Source organism: Tursiops truncatus, chromosome 6 (genome assembly GCF_011762595.2).
Source record: "Tursiops truncatus isolate mTurTru1 chromosome 6, mTurTru1.mat.Y, whole genome shotgun sequence".
Lineage (NCBI taxonomy): Eukaryota > Metazoa > Chordata > Mammalia > Artiodactyla > Delphinidae > Tursiops > Tursiops truncatus.
The window spans coordinates 6,590,231-6,604,100 of NC_047039.1; the positions used below are offsets into that span (position 1 = coordinate 6,590,231).

At 53.2% G+C, this 13,870-nt stretch overlaps 1 protein-coding gene and 1 long non-coding RNA gene across 7 annotated transcripts; one reads left to right on the plus strand and one right to left on the minus strand.

Annotated features, from left to right (window-relative positions):
- Window positions 1-707: 707 nt before the first annotated feature.
- HAND2 (heart and neural crest derivatives expressed 2) lies at window positions 708-3,572 on the minus strand. The gene is made up of 2 exons (XM_004320234.4): window positions 2,944-3,572; window positions 708-1,612 (listed from the first exon to the last, which is right to left on the minus strand). The coding sequence occupies exons 1-2, from the start codon at window positions 3,496-3,498 to the stop codon at window positions 1,514-1,516; spliced, it is 654 nt and encodes a 217-aa protein (XP_004320282.3). The 5' UTR covers window positions 3,499-3,572; the 3' UTR covers window positions 708-1,513.
- On the plus strand, window positions 1,733-12,182 carry LOC109549520 (uncharacterized). Of its 6 annotated transcripts, XR_012332347.1 has the most exons (6): window positions 3,530-4,717; window positions 4,804-4,887; window positions 5,122-5,237; window positions 10,970-11,098; window positions 11,501-11,540; window positions 11,810-12,182. It is a non-coding gene; the product is annotated as an uncharacterized lncRNA (long non-coding RNA). The 6 variants fall into 6 exon arrangements; XR_012332349.1 differs by lacking the exons at window positions 3,530-4,717; window positions 4,804-4,887 and adding an exon at window positions 1,733-2,717; XR_004526877.2 differs by lacking the exons at window positions 3,530-4,717; window positions 4,804-4,887 and adding an exon at window positions 2,776-3,048.
- Window positions 12,183-13,870: the final 1,688 nt, after the last annotated feature.

Consider the following 13,870-nt stretch of genomic DNA (forward strand, 5'->3'; position numbering starts at 1 on the left):
TGGCCTGGCCTGCGGCCGGGAGGACTTCAGACACTGCACAGTTAATATTGAGTTCCCTATAGCTCCTTGTAAATCTAGCGCCCACTCCACCCTCCCTCCCCCTTTAAATCTTCGGTCGCGTTCGCGATTTCTTACTTGACGTAGAATTCCTGGTTACCTAATCACGGACCTTTTTCCGCCGAAGGGCCTCCCCCTCCCCCGGTCTGCTCAGACCAGTCCCCCCTCTCCCCACCTACCCCCCCATCGAGACGACCAGCCAAAACCTCCTTTCTCCTGGTCTTTTCTTCCCTTTCTTGGATGAAAGCCCTATATTTTGAATTAAAAACTCTAGACTAGTTCCTGCGGCTGCAGTAACGCGTGGGTTTCTCCCCAAAACGACTTCAACCGAAAATGGCTCCTCAAACAAAAGCCCCCCCCCCCACCACCACCAATGGCATCTGGTTGATTTCAGGAAAAGAAGGACACCTTTCCACCTTCTGAGCAAACCACCCAGGCCTCTCTCCGGCCAGACCCTCCTTCCACAGCCCACTCAGTGCTCTCCTGGGGGCTAGGGGCAGAGGGAAGGGAGGCAGGACTCGATGGCGCCCAGGCCCTTTGGCAGGATTTTCACCAAGAACACTTCTCTTTAAAGGGCCTCCTCGCCAGCCCTGCGAGGCCGGGAGCTCACGTTGATGACTGGTCCGAACCACTGACTCTATCAAACAAAGTTAGAGGCAATCATGATAATTTAGTTTACTTCTGAATATTTTAAATATAATGAAAACAAGTATAACAGTTTTGTTTTCAAAACTCTTTTGAGGTATCCACCATTAAAAGATTGGGGTTTTGTAAAAAAAAAAACACACAGTGGTTTATTGAATACTTACAACGTTTACACCTTCAATATTAATTAAATTCCACTTAGTTTTAGAGGACGGAAGTGCACAAAACAAGTAGCTGTTGGAAACATCTTCACATAGGGAACCACCACAGATGAAACGGCAGCACTAGATACCGACCCCAACGGAAATGTTAGCAGCCCCGTTTTCTGCTTTGAAATAAAACTTTATAATCCCCAGGAATATTTATATCCGAAGGCCAAGTATTAAAGATACACTTCACATACACACTATTGTCCGCTGTCTTTATCTGGAAGGGGTTGGGGAGAGGGCACCGCTGGTGTCTACACAGCCAGGAGGAAACATTCACAAACAGAGAATCTACGAGACGCCGGGATCCCTTACCACGCGGGAGTGTCCTCTTCATATTAAAATATGGAATGCTTTTCTTCAAATATCCACTTTGTTTTTGGAGGGGAAGGTGGGGAGCGGATGCCTCGAAGGGGGGCAAAGAGAGGGAGGCACATTGCACATAAATAAACCGGATGATCCAAATGCAGGAAGTCCTCAGAGCGGAGCGCGCGGAGCTTGCCCGGAGTCCTGGGTCTGCATCCGGCTCCTGGGCCCGGCTCGCACTCTCCTCCTCTGCTTCTCCTTCTTCTTCTCCTCCTCCTCTATCCTCTCCCTCCTCCTTCTCACTGCTTGAGCTCTAGGGCCCAGACGTGCTGCGGCCAGCCCGTCCGGCCTTTGGTTTTCTTGTCGTTGCTGCTTACTGTGCTTTTCAAGATTTCGTTCTGGGCAGAGGGGAGGCGAGGGGGAGAAAAAGAGAAAGAGAGAATCAGAGAGGAGACCCGGTTCCACGCCACCCCCACGCTTCTTCCGGCCAGAGGAGAGAGTAAGAGAGCCAGCCAGGGATGACGTGTGGGATGCTTTCAAGTCCCAGCCCCGGCAGAAGAGCTACGGAGTCTGGCCGCTGCCCTAGCTCCCGCCCGGGGCCTCCAGACGCCGGCCGCGCTCAACTCCCGATCGGCAGGTTTATAAACAACCACCCGTTTTCATGTCGTTTATGGAGGAACCGGGGGCCTTCTCTCTAAATCCAGATGTAGGGGCGCGAGCGGGGGTCATCGCAGCCCCAGCTCCGCGCTCTAGGGAAGATGGGGTGAGGTGCCCCTGCCTTGGCCTGGGCCTGTCCGCATGCAGCTTGGCCTCCGGCTCGGTTCGGCAGTGCCTCTCCTTCCAAGGCCTCTGAAATCCCCGGTTACTTGGGGGACTGAGTAGCGACTAAAGCGCCATAGGCCCCAAAGAAGAAAACCTCGACAAATGGGATAATTTTCCAGGCCCTTCGTGGCAATAGCCCTGCTCTGAACACCACTACCCTCTGGGCACCTGGTAGGAACTTGAGAAAACTAATTTTCAGTTATAATTTCCTCTTACTGTTAACAACAATTACAGTGACCAAGGTAATATTTACTATTTGTCTTAAAACGTACAGGCTCATGCAAACTAAACAAGAAATACGGTGAAGTATGCTCATCCGGGAAGTCACATTTTAGTCTCACTGCCAAAGAGAAACTGCATTTTGAAGTTAAAAGTACTTATTTAATGTTTACCTTGACGTCTTCCCGGCACAGAAATCAGAACAAGCATAAGATTCTTAGGATCAGTGGCTGCCTCATTCTCAAGAGGGGGAAATGCGATCACTAGTGAAATAGTTGGCATCAAGCGCTTCTGAGCAACTTATTTTAGAAATATCTGAAAGCAAGATCGGATTGGAGGCCAAATGAAGGCTCTACAGGACAGGGAATGAGGGGTCCGGGCCAGTGCGATCGGGAGATCAAGCCGGACCCTGAGTCCGCGAGGCCCGCCCTGAGTGCCGGGGGGAGCGGCGATAACCCGCGGGTAAGATCACCAGCGCGAAGCATCCCTCTTAACCTCCTCCGCGTGCTGACACCCTCCCCCACCCCCTCCGCTTCTGCGGGAAACCATCCCGACCAGAACCTGGTGCAAGCAACCTTGGCTCAAGACGCAGCCAAAGAACGCGGAGTGCCGTAGCTCAGCCCAACTTTAAAGAGACCGGAATTCCCGGTCCCCCGTACCCCACTGCCCGCTGCCCCCTGGTACTGACCAGTTCCTTCTTCCTCTTCTCTTCTTTCACATCTGTCTTCTTGATCTCCGCCTTGAAGGCCTCCGCCTCGCCGTTCTGGTCGTCCTTGGCCAGCAGGTCCATGAGGTAGGCGATGTAGCTGGTGGCCAGGCGCAGCGTCTTGATCTTGGAGAGTTTGGTGTCGGCGGGCACGTTGGGGATGCACTCGCGCAGTTCAGCGAAGGCGCTGTTGATGCTCTGAGTCCTGCGCCGCTCCTTGCGGTTGGCGGTGCCCCGGCGCTTCACCGGGCGCGGCCCCCCCAGGCCCGGGGGCCCGGCGCCCGGCGGCACCCCCCCGTAATGGGAGTGGTCCAGACCGGCGGCGCCGCTGGCGTACTCGGGGCTGTAGGACAGGGCCATGCTGTAGTCGGGGGGCGACATCTCGGGGTGGCCGATGAGCCAGCCATGGAAGTAGGGGTTCTCCTCGTGGGTGCAGCGGCTGGCGGCGGCGGCGGCAGCGGCGGCGGCGGCGGCGGCGAACGGATAGCCCTCATGGTGCACCACCGGGTGGTGGGGGAAGCCCCCCACCAGACTCATCTCGCCCTCCGCGCCCCTCCACGCGCCCCAGCGTGCGCACAGTCCCGCCGCGCCCTCGGCCCGGGCCCCCGCTCCGGCGCTCGGCGGCCTCCCCCACCCCCCAGCCCCCAGCCCCCGGGCGCCCCGGCCGGCCCGGCAGCCGCAGAGGGGGCTGCTGCAGCCCGGGCCCCGGCCCCCCGCCTGGCCCGCGGGGCCCGCCTCAGCAGCGCCGCGGCCGCCGGCTCCCCATAGGGCGCGGCGAGGTGGTCCCGGCACCGTGCGCCCCTGGCAGCCGCCGCCGCCGCCGGCTCCCGCCTCGCTCCACGGCCCGCTCGCGGGCTTCTGCTTCCCGGGCGTCTGCGGGCAGGCACAGTCCTCTCGTGCTCATGCAAAGGTGCCCGGGCTCCGGCTGGGCTGCTCGGAGGAGTCGCCGGGCTCCGCGCCCCGGCCGCGCGCCCGGCGCCGCTGCTACTCGGAGTCCCGGGGCGAGTCCAAGCCGCGGCTGGAGGAGCCGGCGGGGTCGACTGCTCACTGTGAAGCTACCTCCATGCGACCCTCCCCTTCCCGCCCTTTCCCCTCCCCCCACCAGCCTGATCTGGGTTCTTGGGCGCTTATTGTTTTAATGAATTTTTGGTTGTTGTTGTTTTGGTCCTTGAATGTGATTTTAGCTGCGAGTAACGTGTCCCGCGCTCCTCTCGGGCTCCCTCGGAGGGTTTTCAGAGAGGTCTCAGTGCATCCATTTTCTCAGATCCTCTCCTTCTTTCGGGGGAAAGGATCTGGGCCCTGCAGGCGCCCTGGAGCGCGAAGGCGGCGGCTGGGGCTCGGAGGGGTCTGCGCGGCGGCCTTGGGAGCTCCCGGGCGGCGGCGGCGGCGGTTCTCCGGGACTGGACACCGTGAGGGGAGCAAGAGGATTTTCCCAGCGAGATCTCCATGTACAGCTACATCTTTAGGGCCGCTCGGGTTAATATATGTCGTCAGAGGCTCCTCACGCCAATCCCGGGGCGGCGGGGGCGGCGCCTCGCGCTCTCTGCAATAAAACTTTTTGATGTTCTCCTTGCTAATTGCCGAGGTCCTCATCCAGGATTGGCTGCCCCTTCATAACCAGAAGATAATTAAAACGAGGGGGGGAGGGTTAAAAAAACTTTTTTATCAGCCGGAGGTTAATGCAAGTGTTTAACAGATGCTTCACTATTAAAATATTTTCCCCCCAAGTCTCAAATATCGAAGAATCTTAAACCAGGTACGGTATCACTCCGCTTTCTTTTCTAGTTTAAAAAAAAAAAAAAAAAAAAGGAAGCAGATATTGCTTTTCGAAGTGTTTTGTAGGTAACCGAGGCAAGAAAACCAGAAGGCAGCGGGCGCAGTTCCGTGCGGGGCCGGGAGCTGAGGCGGCGGGCGGTCCCCACGGAGGCGCGTCTCCAGCCCAGGCGGGCGCGGGGCCCGGGGCCCGGGGCACGGGGCGCGGCGGGGCACGGTCTGGAAACGCCCGCCACAGCGTCGCTGGACTTATCCACCATCACGTTACCCAGGCCAGGGCCGTCTTGGGTAGCTCATGTTATTGTGGCTGCTTTTGGAGATCATGGTGGAGACCCCGGGACCGACGGCCAAGCCGATTATAAATACTCTTACTTCCATGTTCTTCAGGGACACCAGCCCCAGCGAAGGAAGACCTTGAGCTATTTCAAAGCGCAGACACCTCGATTCCCCGAATTTGTTGTGTGGCCGGTATCGGTGTTCCCCTGGTTTAACTAGCCAGTCTGGTAAGTAACTGAATATTTTTTACAGCGTGTTCTGAGCTTATTTTCCAGTTTTTATGAACAAACATGTAAATACATCTCGACATTCCTGCCTCTCCCATAAAAGCGGGCATCTGTGGAAAGCAGGTTTAGTTATCGGAGGGGAACCATTAAACACCAGTTTAAGAGGCAGGCCGGGAGGACGGCTCGTGGATGTTTAGACTGCTGGCCTTGGTGATCTTGAACGCATTATAACCGAAAATGGATCTCCACTTGTAAGTCACCCGGCCGCGGGGTACCGGGGCCGCGGTGCCCCGAGCGGCGTGAGCGTCTCCAGAAAGCTCGCAGGAGGTTGGGGGTGGTGGTGGTGGTGGTGGTGGACGGTGGCAGGAACTGAAATGATCCCCGGGGCTTGGCCAGGAGCCGCAAGGGGAGGCTGATGTGTAGCTGAGGATTCCGCCCAAAGGGTCGGTGTGGAAAAGGGTGTCTACAGGAGCCCGCGGGCCGTAAATTAGAGGGAGCCCACGCGGAGTGTGCAGGAGCCCGCGCTGAGCCTGGGACTTGCCGCTGGGCCTGGCGAGGGTCGCCCGGGGGAGACCAACTACACTACCTTGGGCGTCGTCTCTGGCAGGCAGGCGGAGTCAGGCCCCAGGCCGCAAAGGGAGTCCCATCCCAAGGACTCAGCGAGCACAGTCCTTTTCTTGCCTGCTGCGTGCGTTTTGCGGGGTACACGGTTGGGGATGGAAGGCCAGGTCAGCACGAATAGAGGGCGGGGTTGGGGGGTACCCAACTCCTGAGCTGCCAGGGATTGGGGCAGCCGCCAGCCACTAACCCCAGAGCCCTGGGCAACAGCTTTGGGAAACATGTTTTAGGTTTTCGGTGGCCGGGCTGCAGGAGAGGGAAAGGAACCCAGGGAGGATCGTAGAAATCCAGTCTGGAAGTCCTCATGACGGCCCATTCAGTCCCTTCAGCAAGGGGTCAGTTTCCCTGGATGCCCCCAGCAGAGGTGTTAAGGCAGAGGACAGGAGGTGGGGAGTGGCTGAAACCAGACTGGTTGGTAAGTGCCCTTTGGGCTCAGAACAAAATAGCCACCTATAGCTTCGAACCCCCACCTTGGGTAGGTCTGCAGTTTTGAGCACAAGGAGAGTCTTTTAAAGACCTTGTTCTTCAAGGAAAGAATATAGGTAGTGTGGTCAGGGTTCTGTTTACATTTTCACCAGGGGAGGCCAACCCTAAATGTGTAAATACTGGTAGTTCAATCCTCTGACATTTGATACATTTTTAAAAAGTCTGTTTATAAAAACACATCTAGGCCTTGGGAGCAGGTAGACAAAGTAAGATGATTGCACCCTGGCTGGGAACGGATAAAAATGCAGGGAAAGTAGATGCAAGCTGCTTTCAGGCCAGGGGGAGTTTGGGGAATTGAAAGGAGGAGGAAGAGGCCAGGCAGAGGGCTGAGCGGGGGACTGGGATGCAGTGTCCACCAGAGGCGAGGAGCCTCCATGGGAAAGGCATCAGAACTTGCCACTTTCAGCCTTTCCCATGCTCTTTTCATTGAAACAAAAAATGGACAAACCCCTTCGTGGTCCCAGAGAGCCTGGCAAGTGATAGAAGAGATGGACAACATGGGACAGAAAAAAGTCATAAAAGATGCTAATCTGAACATCCATTCTCATTGACAGTGTCATTATCAGTTAATTAATGTGATCCGAGGGTCTAGGGCTTCATGAATCTCCGAAGGCCAAAATGCAGAGGCTACAGCCCTAGAAAGGGGGCTTGGAGGCAGGGGACAAATGGGAGAATTCTAGGGTCCCTAACTGGCTGAGTTCCACTCTGAATGCACAACCGAGTCCACTTTTTTCTGTTAGTGCTGTCTTTGGGACATTTTGCTCTGGGTCTAGTGGGATGCTGGATTAGTCTGCTACTTTGGAAAGCTGTGAGGCAAAGATGCCGTCTCAGGTTTGCCCCCAGTTTAGGTGGCCTGTGCCTTCTGAGGGGCTACTGATGGAGCTGGTGGTAGTGGTGGTGATGGAGGGGAAAGTGGGAAAAGTAAAGGAGGGGGAAGTTCCTGGCTTAGTTATCAGCCCAGGGACCCCATCCTGGTCTGCAATAGTGTGGCCTCTGGTGTGCTGCTCCCCAAAGGGCATGCATTCCGAGTACTCCAGGGGGAGGTGACACGATTCAGGCTGAGGACCACTGAGCAGCTGAGAAGATGCGGGCTGGGGGCCACCTGGGGTGCCTGCAGGAGGAATCCTGCAAGGGTGAGGGCGTGCTAACATCTTGCCCTTTTCTGAGGCCCTGAGCTGAGCTGCAACCAGTCTTACCTAGGCGGGGAGACTGCTTCACAGGAGGGGGGCTGGGGATGATGTTTGTGATCCTTGTAGCTGATGGTGTACCCACTGTGCTGCACATTACATCTGCCTTTTTCAGCTAAGCAGACAGAACTGGGGTCCAACATTTATTCTGGGCCCGTGTCTCCTGTCTCTTTTCCCTCAATCCTACCCCTTCCCCTGAAAGGGAGTCAAAGGGCACGGGAATGGCTGCACACTCCCTTGCAAACGTTCTGGTCTTGTGAGATATTACTTTTAAAATAAATCTGGTTTAAACTAAATATTTTCTTAAAAACTTCAGTCTGTTTTTAGGGAAAATACAGATCTTTTCGAGGTATTTATTATTTCAAAGGCAAGGGCAGTTTGTATCTTGTGTTTTGCTCATGAGAACTCAAAATAAACTGGACCTGAAAATAACCAGGCCAGAGGGCCATAAACACACATTTTATGTTTACGGGAATTATGGCTCAATTCCCTTCAGCATCTTTCAAATCTCGTTTTCCCTTATTTTCTTAACCCACGTAGTGGAAGTGACTCTGGGCATTCCTTTAAATATCTATAATGCTCTTCTGTGAGGTGAACCCCAGAACGTGCTAAGAGGCCCAGAAAGAACATGAAACCCAGAGAGTGGCAGCAAAAGCAGTGTGTTCTTGAAGATGTCACCCCAGCCTCACCTGCTCCAAGGATGTGCTTCTTGTGACGCCCTAATTGCTCTGCATTTCTGTCTGTCAGAGGGTGGGGTTGAGTCATTGTACCTGCGGGCCACTTAGCCCCAGGACCTCTAGGACAATCTAGAACCAGACATATTGTCTGAAGTGGCAGCAAGAGTCTCCCCTAACTGGGGTTTTGTAGCCCCTCCCTTTCTTGTGTACCTTTTGGCGAGTGACAGTGGCCCCAGAAACGTGGGGGTGCTCGAAGTACACACTACAAAGCAGAATCAAGTTTGATCGGACTCACGTCTGTTTCAGAAACGAAGGGCAGGAAGAGCTGCCCTTGGCTCTTCGGAGGTTTCATTTCTCGTGAGCATTTTCTTGTTGGATTTTGGGGTGGGCCTGGGGTATTTGGTGAGCGAGCCCTTGTCCCTCCTCTTTCCCATCCGAACAGATCTGTGGCGACAGGGTGGGGAGGGGCTGATCCAGTTGCAGTGATGACTCTGGAGGGGCTGATTGCTCCGTGTTGATCAGGAAACAGTTAAGTCAGTGGAGAAAATTGGAACTTGCTGGGTGCTTGTAACACCCCCCCCCCGCATTTAGTCCCTCTCTCTCTCTTTCTCTCTTCTCTCCTCCCTTTCTACCTTCCTTTCCCTCTCTACCTCCTTCCCCTTTCTCTCCTTCCCTTGCTTCTAATTTGCCTTCCAGCAATGTTTGGATTTATAGGGGTTTTGGTGTCATAGAACCTGAAAGTGGTGAATAAGACACTGGCTCATCCTTAAATAAAGTCCTTTAGAAAAATATTTTTAAAAATTGAAATATGACTGACATGTAACATTGTGTACAATAATTAAGGTGTACACTGTACAAGAAACATCTTAATGTCCACTATGATGGGTGGTGGGAATTTGCATTTTCTCCAAATAATCAATGACTAGATCTTCATATTAACTGGCAAATGTGCTGCTGCTCTGGAAGGTCTTTATTGATAAGGGGGAACCTTTGCCAGGTATCCACATGTGTCTGTAAAGCTAAAATCCTTACTCAGACTGAAGGGAACAAAAGATAATGCACATGAAGGGGCCTCACTCTGGGCGGCATGATGTATATATACATGGGAAGTGTTACTAATGTAATTATGGTGGTCCTAAGAGGTATGATAAATCTGATCTTCGCTACTTTGTAGTAAAATATAGATGGAGTTTAGAGCAGAAGTGGTGTAAGAAAATACACCTCACAGGATTTATGTCAACTACTCACTCACATTCTTGTTTCAATCAAATCACCTACACACACAAGCAATATTTTCTTCCAAGCCGGGAGGAGAGCATTCAACATGCAGAAGAGGAAGTAATTGTAATTTTGCATACACGCTCTAAGGAAATGGTAAGGAATAGACTTCAACTAGTCTGCAGTACAGTCTGCGGTTCAGAATAAAATATGAAAGCAAATGGCAGCTTGAAGTGCAGGGCTTTGGACAAACCACTCAAGTGACTGAAGGGTCCGTTTGTGTCTGGAAGCCCCGGTGCCTTCCCAGTTCTAACTGCAGTGTGGCTCGCATTCCTGTTCTGAAGCCTCCTTTGCAAATTCACAGAGATAGATTTCTCTAGCCCTGGCAGTTGCTTCCAAACCCTTGCTAGTTTCTTCCGGGGCCTTTGCTTCTAGACGAGGGCTCGCCATGATGGCTGGGTTTCAGGTTAACAAAAAGAAACCGTTTTATTGTCGATATTAATGGCAAACCTCGATGTTTACAAGGCTTGGGTTCAGCAGATCAAAAGCAGCTTGGCTTGACTTCTCAATATTCTCTGGAGCTTAGACAATTAACTGCAATTTTGCTCCTAACGAAACAACACAGGGAAGTTCGTTCCAGAAACGCTGAAGGTAGTCTTTCAGCAGAGTTTTTTTTTTAACCTGTGTACAACCTGTCAGAATCTAAAACATTTATCCACTGAAGCTGAGCTGAGTTTTGAAGGAAACCTCCTTAAGAAAATGTGTTGGCAAAGCGTCTTCGTTTGCAACGCCACGAGCCTGTTCAGCCCTGCATTCCAGCTTGCCTTTCTGGATCCGGCAGACTGAGGTCTCCCTGGTAATTTGGGTACACCGAGTCTCCAGTTAATGACAGATAATCAGCCTTTGGGTCATTCGGTCATTCTCTTATTACAAACCCCTCCTGCTCTCTCTGATCTCCTTTCAAACTATATTTCACACAAACAAATAAAGCAAGACAGGGACAAGTTCTTAAAAGAGAGAGAGAGAGAAATATTAGAAACTCCCGATACAGAATGCTACACAAGGAAAGGCAAGCTAAAAGAGGATAGGAAAGGACATCTTATCCAAATGAACATGTTGTGTACAAAACATTAAAGGAAAAGGCTCTGGATTCTGTTAAAGTGACAGAAAATTAAAATAAAAATTATTGCAGGCAGAAAAGTTATAACATAAACAGAGAAGGCAGGATGCTTGCTGGAAATGCGCAGCACCAGGAGGCGAATTTGTTGTTACAGATTATATATCTGCAGTGTGATTGGACAGGCGAGACTTTGTTTCATTTTCCAGGAGAGAATGGATTTCCTTTTAATACTTGTGTGAGTGCCCACTTAAGTTAACACAGGCCAAAACCTCGAGGAACAAAAAATGGAATTGCATTCTTATTGCAAAGCATCCAACTTCAAACGAAGGAATTGGTTGCATACAGAAAAAGCAGAATTCCATTCAAAACACATTGAGAGACTCCACTAGACGCGGATGACTGATGCTTTTTTTGTTTTGCTGACAGAAGGCACAGATCATTCTTGGGGAAGTACCAACGGAGCCAGTTCTCCCCCCCCCCGCCCCCACGGGGTCTCCATTTGCCCAGTCTACCTTTGGCTGTGACTCCAGAAAGACAAACCTCTGATTGGCCAAGGTACATCTCTGACCACATCCCTCTGGGAAAAGCCTGGGAACGTGTAGCTCTAATAAGAGCCCTGGGGAGAGTGCCCCAGTGCCATTTTCCTGCCCCTGCCTGCCCTTAACAGTCCCTTTTGGCCCAAGTCCAGGGCTCCTGAAAGGTCAAAGTCTAGCCACTGGTGTCATCTGCAAGCCCTAGGTTTTCAGTCCTAAGAGAGACTGGAACTTATTGCTCAGGACTCGATCGGCTCAAGTTCTCCAAGTCAGAGGGGCAGCTGGGGGATCAGCAGGTGACGAAAGTGTGACCCCTACATTGTCCTCAGCTGTGTGTCTGGCACCCCTCGGCTTGCCAGCGGAGCTGGCAAACAACCCATGTCTCTCCCACGTTAAAGAATCCACACTTCTCGGTTTCTTCTAGGCCCAGAGTAAATGCCACCTCCTCCAGGAAGCCTTTCCAGGTACGGCTTTCCTTCTCTCTGCTCCCGCAAATCAGGTCTCCCTTCTTCTGAACTCCGTTCTGATGCCCTCTCCCCCACCCCCATCTGCTCTCCGGTCGATCTCTGGGCACACATCTTTCCCCTCCTGTGACTGTGGGTTCCCTGAGAGCCCAATCGAGGCACTGTACCCAGTAGGTGCTTAAACAACTTGTATAAAGGATGACAGAGAAATCTGGTGAATTCTGCGTATCCCAGTTGCAATCGGATTGCAATTTTCTTTGTTTTGAAAGCGACCAAAACAGCGGTGGAGGCGGACGTCGTCCCGAAGGGCACAGACCTTCATCTCCAAGCCCTCGGGAGAAGCAGGGGAAGGCTCCTCGGCTGGACCGCGCGTCCGAGGGCTCCGCATCGCCGGCGTGGGATGGAGAGCGGGGACCCAGCCCGGCCTGGTCTCCCCTGGCCCCTCCGCCTCCTGAGCTGTGGAGCAACAGCTGGCCGGGCGGACGCCGCGGACTGGTCTCTCTAAGCCTTGGTTTCCGCATCTGAGCAATGGGGTAGCTACGCCGGCCGCGAGGATGCGCATGAAAGATGAATGAGATCAAGGCGCGCGTGGGGATGGACGCCGGACGCACAGGCTGCGCGCAATAAATGTGTTTTCTCTTCCTTCCTCTTGCGTGTCTCGCCTTGACTTCCAGCCGCCGCGACGCCCAGCCCGACAACCAGGGCCGGGTCGCGCCGGAGGGCGCCACCGGGCCTCGGGGCCCCAACCGCGCGGGCCGCGGGCGCGGGGGGGAGATGCGAGCGCGGGCGGAGTTTAGGCCGCGGCGGGCGGGAGGTCACAGCGCGGGGCGGGACGGGACGGACCTCTGCTCCCCCTTCTAACCCCGCTCGGCTCCGGGGCTTTTCGCCCGAGGCGGGCAGGAAGGGGTTAACGGCGCCCCTCCCCCCCAGCTTCCCTCCCGAGGTCTCATTAGGGAACCCTCCCCGCTATTTTCAACATTTCCTCAATCAAGGGCCTTTAAATAGAGCTGCACAAACAAATTGGCGGCAAAAGCGTAGATCTTGTCACGATTGAGACCAATCCAATATTTCAGCCTTGTTTGCTTTGCAATTACGGGCAGGCTTGTGGCTTCGGTGCCACCGGGGCAAATCTGCCGCCGCCCGCTTTCTCTCCGCACCGGGCGGCGGAGGAAGGACCCGCGGAGCCGGCGCGGGGAGGGGCGGGGGGGTGGGTGGAGAGGAGGCGGGTAGGGGGCCGGGCCGGGGGCCTTTCCTGCACCCGGTGCGGAGGCGCGCGGAGCCGAGTTGAAGGGCTTCTCCTTCCCTGCCGAGCGGCTGGGGCGCACCTAGTGGTAACGCACCGTGCAGCGCGCACGTGGAGTCCAGGGTGTGCCCTTGCCCAGCTTCCTTTCTCCCCTCTTCCGTTCCCCTCTCGTCCATCCCATCCCATTTTCCTCCAGTACTTCCAGGCGGTTCCTGGATTTCCCGCTCTCTCGCTGTTAAACCTACTAGCCAGCTCCGTGCCGTTTTCCATGGCTGCTTATTCTTGTTTGACTTTTTGTGCAAAGTAACTTTAACTCGGTTGCAGGAGGATAAAGCTCCAAGGCGTCTGGCCCGGCTCCCGCGGCCGCCCAGTCCTCCTTGAACCTGCTCCTTCGGCCACTGCGGGCTAGCCTAGTTGGTCTCAGCAGAACAGTAGTTAACTCGAACCAGGTCCCAAGCCTTATATTTCACAGATAATTATATCTTGGCTGCTGTTTCACAAAATTGTAATATTTGCTTTATACCGAGGAGCATTTTTAAAGTCAAAAACAAATACTACTTTTCAAAAAGAAAATATGATAATAAATCTCTTTTTATGGATTTTCTCTGTATATGTGGAAACCACATGATTTAACTCCTCGACCCCCGCCCCTTCAGGCGGAGCTGAAGTTATACAGATACCGGCTTTTAATACACAGTCTCCGTGTCTGGGGGGAGGCACCTGCATTTGTCACGTTCAGTATAATTTCCAAGATTTCCCACCCCACCCTGACCTGTGTAGCTGAGTGCAACAAGGATTATAATATAATTAGGTCTGAGATGTGAGGTCCATTTTCATACGAATTCAAGAAAGATGGGCAAAATGGGTAATTAATCCACAGTTTCATATTATTTTCTAAATGACTACCCATTTTCCTCTCCTGTCCAGATGGGAAAGTTGAGGCAAAGAAATATTTTTATGAGACTCTGGGGTGCATATTAAAATATGCTTCTAATGCATTAAGGATCTACATTTCTTTGCTGGTGGTTATAAAAGAAATCCGTAGCTGTTCTTGCCCATTAGCAATCTCTTTTAGCATTTTTTTTTT

Coding starts and splice junctions, on each gene's coding strand:
- HAND2 (XM_004320234.4), bottom strand. CDS start 3,498: ATGAGTCTGGTGGGGGGCTTCCCCCACCACCCGGTGGTGCACCATGAG. Junction 1,613..2,943: donor AGAAGAGGAAGAAGGAACTG/GTCAGTACCAGG, acceptor CCCTCTGCCCAG/AACGAAATCTTGAAAAGCAC.